The sequence below is a fragment of the Alosa alosa genome, chromosome 12, assembly GCF_017589495.1.
Source record: "Alosa alosa isolate M-15738 ecotype Scorff River chromosome 12, AALO_Geno_1.1, whole genome shotgun sequence".
Lineage (NCBI taxonomy): Eukaryota > Metazoa > Chordata > Actinopteri > Clupeiformes > Clupeidae > Alosa > Alosa alosa.
The window spans coordinates 17,204,708-17,209,707 of record NC_063200.1 but is presented as its reverse complement, the minus strand read 5'-3'; the positions used below and the strand labels follow the sequence as shown (position 1 = coordinate 17,209,707).

The 5,000-nt window shown below is 46.2% G+C and overlaps 1 protein-coding gene across 4 annotated transcripts in view; it reads right to left on the bottom strand.

The window, feature by feature from the left end:
* The window catches only part of arhgef28a (Rho guanine nucleotide exchange factor (GEF) 28a), a 47,816-nt gene that overhangs the window by 27,795 nt on the left and 15,021 nt on the right, over positions 1-5,000 (bottom strand). For 2 of the 4 annotated variants that reach the window (XM_048258965.1, XM_048258963.1), the window contains 2 exons: positions 2,510-2,596; positions 1,074-1,116 (listed from right to left, as the gene is read on the bottom strand). In XM_048258965.1, coding sequence (XP_048114922.1) covers positions 1,074-1,116; positions 2,510-2,596 — 130 coding nt within the window. The remainder of the gene's footprint in view (positions 1-1,073; positions 1,117-2,509; positions 2,597-5,000) is intronic. The other 2 variants (XM_048258964.1, XM_048258966.1) reach the window with 1 other exon arrangement.

Sequence of the window (5,000 nt, the reverse complement as noted above, 5' to 3'; positions counted from 1 at the left end):
TGGAGGACACAGAGGGAGGGATAACCAGACTGTCAGAGAGAAAGTCCATTAGGGAAAACAAGGTCAGCCTGGCCCTCTTATCAAAGGTAACATGAGCCAAAAAACTCAGATATGGGATATGGACACACACACACACACACACACACACACACACACACACACACACACACACACACACACACACACACACACACACACACACACACACACACACACACACACAGTGCAGACTGCCTGAAACACTGTAACAACTTCCTTGCCAATAATTGTGCTGTTCCACTGCCATTCTAGTATTTATTTCCAAAGCCCACAGACGCTGCTCAGCCCAGACCCACCCACAATGCACACACACACACACACACACACACACTAGTATGCACAACTCTTCTCTGGCCTCTCTTGTCCTTTCTCTCTGCTGTTGTATTTTCTTACAAAGATAAATGGTCGATTGCTCGCCTTTACCGCAAAAGATGTTTGATTGACAAATGAAAGGGAAGCCGCCTGTAAAACTGAATGCATGTAGAAAACATTTCCTGTGCAGTTTATGAATCAGTATCAAAGAGGCAACTCTGGGTCAAATGGTCTGTAGAATTTTCTTTTTTTCACTGTTTTATTTGGTGAGACTGACCAGAACCTAAATGCATCGTATGATGAAAGATGTGACCCTCCTCGGAGAGCCTGAGGACAAATGATACTCTCTATCTGCTGAATAACATGCCCAAGACCAACAACTTCAAAGACTAAAAAAGAACAAGAGTGGAAAAGACATGATGGAAAAAAGAGAAAAAAAGAGAGAAAAAAAGAGTTACGAAAAGGGGAGGAAGAGGAGAATAAAAACACTCTAGACAGCTCAACTAAACAACAGAACCCTTCGGTCTCCTGGCAACTCAGTCGCCAGAGCAACACTGGAGAGTTCCAACTGTAGACCAGAGACCAGGGGAGCAGGAGGGACAAAGAGAATGAGAGGAAAGAGAGGGATACAAAGAACGAGAGGAAAGAGAGGGGGAAGGAAAATAACGAGAGAGAATTGCGAAAGAGAGAAAGTGATTGTTTCTGTGTGTGTATGTGCGTACCTTTTCTCCTGTGCTGATTCAGTGAGGCCAAGCACTCTCTGCTCTGTGGACACAAAAAACAACAACATTCCCGTCAGACAAACACACACAGACACACACTGTATCTGAGACATGGCGCAGATAAACCACACAGGGTCAAGCACTCCTCACATCACCACAGAGGGGTCATTCACACAGCTTCATTGATTCAGAGGCAGAGGTGGAAAAGTCTGGCTTCAGAAAGTAAAAGTCCAACCATTTATTGGTTCTACCTGTGCACTTAACACAGGTGATCTCACAGATTAGCTGCTCTCCCTGGCTGAAAAGTAGAATCAGCTGGTTTAAGTAAATAGTTGGCACAGATAAGTGGTAGGACTTTTACTTTCTGAAGCTGCACTTTTCCACCTCTGTTCAGAGGCAGCATCTCGCGACTAGGCCTCGATGCAGAGCCACTGAATCCATGATTCGCCCTCTACAACGCACATGGCAGCTCGTAATTCACCCTCAATACTGCACACGGCAGGTTGTAATTCCCCCTCAATTACGCACGCTATAACATAGACGTGATTTGTTGCTCTATAACGCACATGTGTTTAATTCCTCTATAACACACTTGTGATTCGTTCCTCTATGATGCACATGTGATTCGTTCCTCCATAACGCACATGGCAGGGGTCTTATGAATGAAGCACGTAAGGGCTGAGCGCTGCCAGAGGTGGTTCTAAATGGCTGGGTTCTGCTACAGCATATAATTATGATGGTGAATGTGGCCGTAGGCTGATATTAACACTCGCCTGAAGGGGACGAAAAGGAGAGAGGTTCCAGCCGTGTGGTCAGGAGGGGAAATGACACATTCACATACACACACACACACACACACACCGTGAACAAAACCCTGATCTTAAGAGCAGATGTTTGATGCACACACACCACTGGGCCTTTGTGTGATTTTTCATATTCACTCACACACACACACACACACACACACACACACACACACACACACACACAAACACTTAGGAATGCGCAGAATCACTCAATCAGCCTGGGGAGATCACCACGTCACACTTTGATGCCATCACAAGCCTGTCCTTCCACCTAACACCTGAACAGCAGCATATGATAATGTACCAATGCAGCCACAGAGAAACAGCAGCAGCGGAAACTTTTCACACACACATGTACAATACATACACATGTATACACATACCCATATACACAAAATTTCACTACCACACACATGGGATTGGAGAGAAGCAAGCCTGGATGATGATCAGGTACAGACACACAGACACGCACACATGCACGCACACACACACACACACACACACACACACACACACACACACACACACACACACACACACACACACACACACAGACTTGTAGCCCCATGCTGTTAGCGTTGGTGTGTTGAGCAGAAGCAAGGGGAAGGAGTGTGTGAGGCCAGTACTTACTAACAGGGTTGAGGATGTAGAGAGATTTAGACAGAGAAAGAGCCTGCAAGAGAGACCGACTGCCACTGCTGCTGGAGAAGGCGCCATCTACAGGACACAGTGGACATGACAACTCAACTCAACTTCACTCCACTCACTAGGGCCCCTGTAGCAGGACTGAGAAAGACTGGAGTGTGTGAGATACACCTTCATACTCTCACATATTTAAAAGAGGCATGTGGAAATCTGGAGGCTTCGAGTTGTCTGGAACACAGCCACTCGGCACTTAATGAACAGTGCCACATGTGGTATGACGTGGTATTACAAGAGACCAGGCCTAGCGCTATCTGGTTTGCATGCTAACTTCAGTGGATATAACACAGAGCATAGGTGTTTTTGACATTACGTCATGTTTTATGTCATAGGTGTCTTTGACATCACGTCGTGTTTATGTCATAGGTGTCTTTGACATCACGTCATGTTTATGTCATAGGTGTATTTGATATTATGTCATGTTAATGTCATAGGTGTTTTTGACATTATGTCAAAATGGTTGTTTCTTCACATTCTGCACCTTTAAGTAACATTTAAGTAACATTTCTGTCAGATCCATATGGTTGTCTAGTGGACCAGGCCCCCCCCCCCCAGGTTTGACTCAGGTCTCTGTTTCCTTTCCTGTGGTCATCATCTCTATGGTTTCTCTCAGGGGCCCTCAGAGACCAGAGCCTTGAGACAACACTCAATATCAATGGTGCAGCGCAAATAAATAAAACAGAACCTGAGGTTGACCAGAGCCCGCTCAAATGAGCCAGTTAGTGTGAGAAACAGAACTGACAGAATAACAAGAGAGAGAGAAAGAGAAAAAAGAGAGAGAGAGAGAGAAAGAGAGAGAGAGAGAGAGAGAGAGAGAGAGAGAGAGAGAGATTAGTGAGGAAGAGATCTCATTTCACAGAAATGTAAACAGGACCCATGGTTAACAAGCTGTCTGAACAAGCTTCCTGTGAGGAGAACAGCAAACCTTCCCAAACCGCAGACTTGCCAGCCATACAGCCCTGGACTATCACAGAGGAGAGACGAGAGAGACGGAACTCCAACCTGCCCAAACCGCAGGCTAGCCACACAGCCCTGGAATATCGCAGAGGGGGGTAGAGAGAGAGAGTGAGATGAGAGAAACACGACTCTGAACTCCAGCTGTCTGACCAGCAGTCTACAGATGTCAGAATCCGAACCGAGCCAGAATGAGGGAATGATATGCATGAACTGCCTATATGACCCTGAACCGTAGGGACAGAGACAAAGACGAGATGAAGATGAAGACGAAGGCAAAGGCGAAAACGAAGATAAATTGAAGTAACTGTCGGCCATCTGAGCAACTATCTTCGTACAAGCTGACTTCCTACATTCTATATGGGCGTGTTAGCACCAGGCCCAGACTCCGGGCAGACAGAGAGGGCAAGCACCATCTGAGAGGGCGACTACTGAGAGGGATAACTCCAGCAGTCTTCATATGAGGCTGTCTTAGTATCCCAATTAAACGCGGGTGACAAAGAGGCTACAGTACATCAGCGCAGATTAAATGTCCAGCTCAAAGCAGGAACCAAAGCAAGCCAGATTGAGAGGAGAACTGTGCCTTTTTTACAGCACCATGTCCATATCTGGGTTTCAGAACTAGAACCAGGACAAATTCTGTATGAACTGTCTCCATGTCCCAGTCTCAGCACCAGAACCAGCACCGGTGTGAGACTGAAATAACTCTCTCTGCACTGACAGACTCTCTCTTACTTCAAGAAAGAGAACCTGACAAGGCTAGAGAGCGACATTATTTGAATCTACTGTATGTATATCGGTATCTAGAACAAGGCAACACTGACACTGGATGACGGACGCTAGATGATGCTATCTCAGTACCAGAACCATCCAGGCTGAGAGAACAACCTACTTTATAGTACAGTCCAATATAGTACATTCCACTGTAGTACAGTATGGTATAGTACAGTCCACTGTAGTACAGAATGGTATAGTACAGTCCACTGTAGTACAGTATGGTATAGCACAGTCCACTGTAGTAAAGTACGGAATAGCACAGTTCCTGAATCTGCGATCAAACAGTGGTTACCATTAGCTCTCCTCTCTCTTTATAGTCCAGTCTAGTGTAGTTCCTGAAGCTGTATCAGGACAGATCAAGCAGCGAATAGTATCCCCTCTCCTCTCTCTTTACAGTATAGTCTAATCTGTGTTGAGATAGATCAAACAATGAACACCAGCAGCTCTCTCTACTACACTGACAGCCTGAGCCAGAGGTTCAGAGAATGCCCAGAGGACCAGAACGGACCAGTCTGGAGACCAGAGAATGCCCAGAGGACCAGAACGGACCAGTCTGGAGACCATAGAATGCCCAGAGGACCAGAACGGACCAGTCTGGAGACCAGAGAATGCCCAGAGGACCAGAATGGACCAGTCTGGAGACCAGCGCGCCTGTCCACTACTAGTAACTGTCAGGATGACAGGTGAA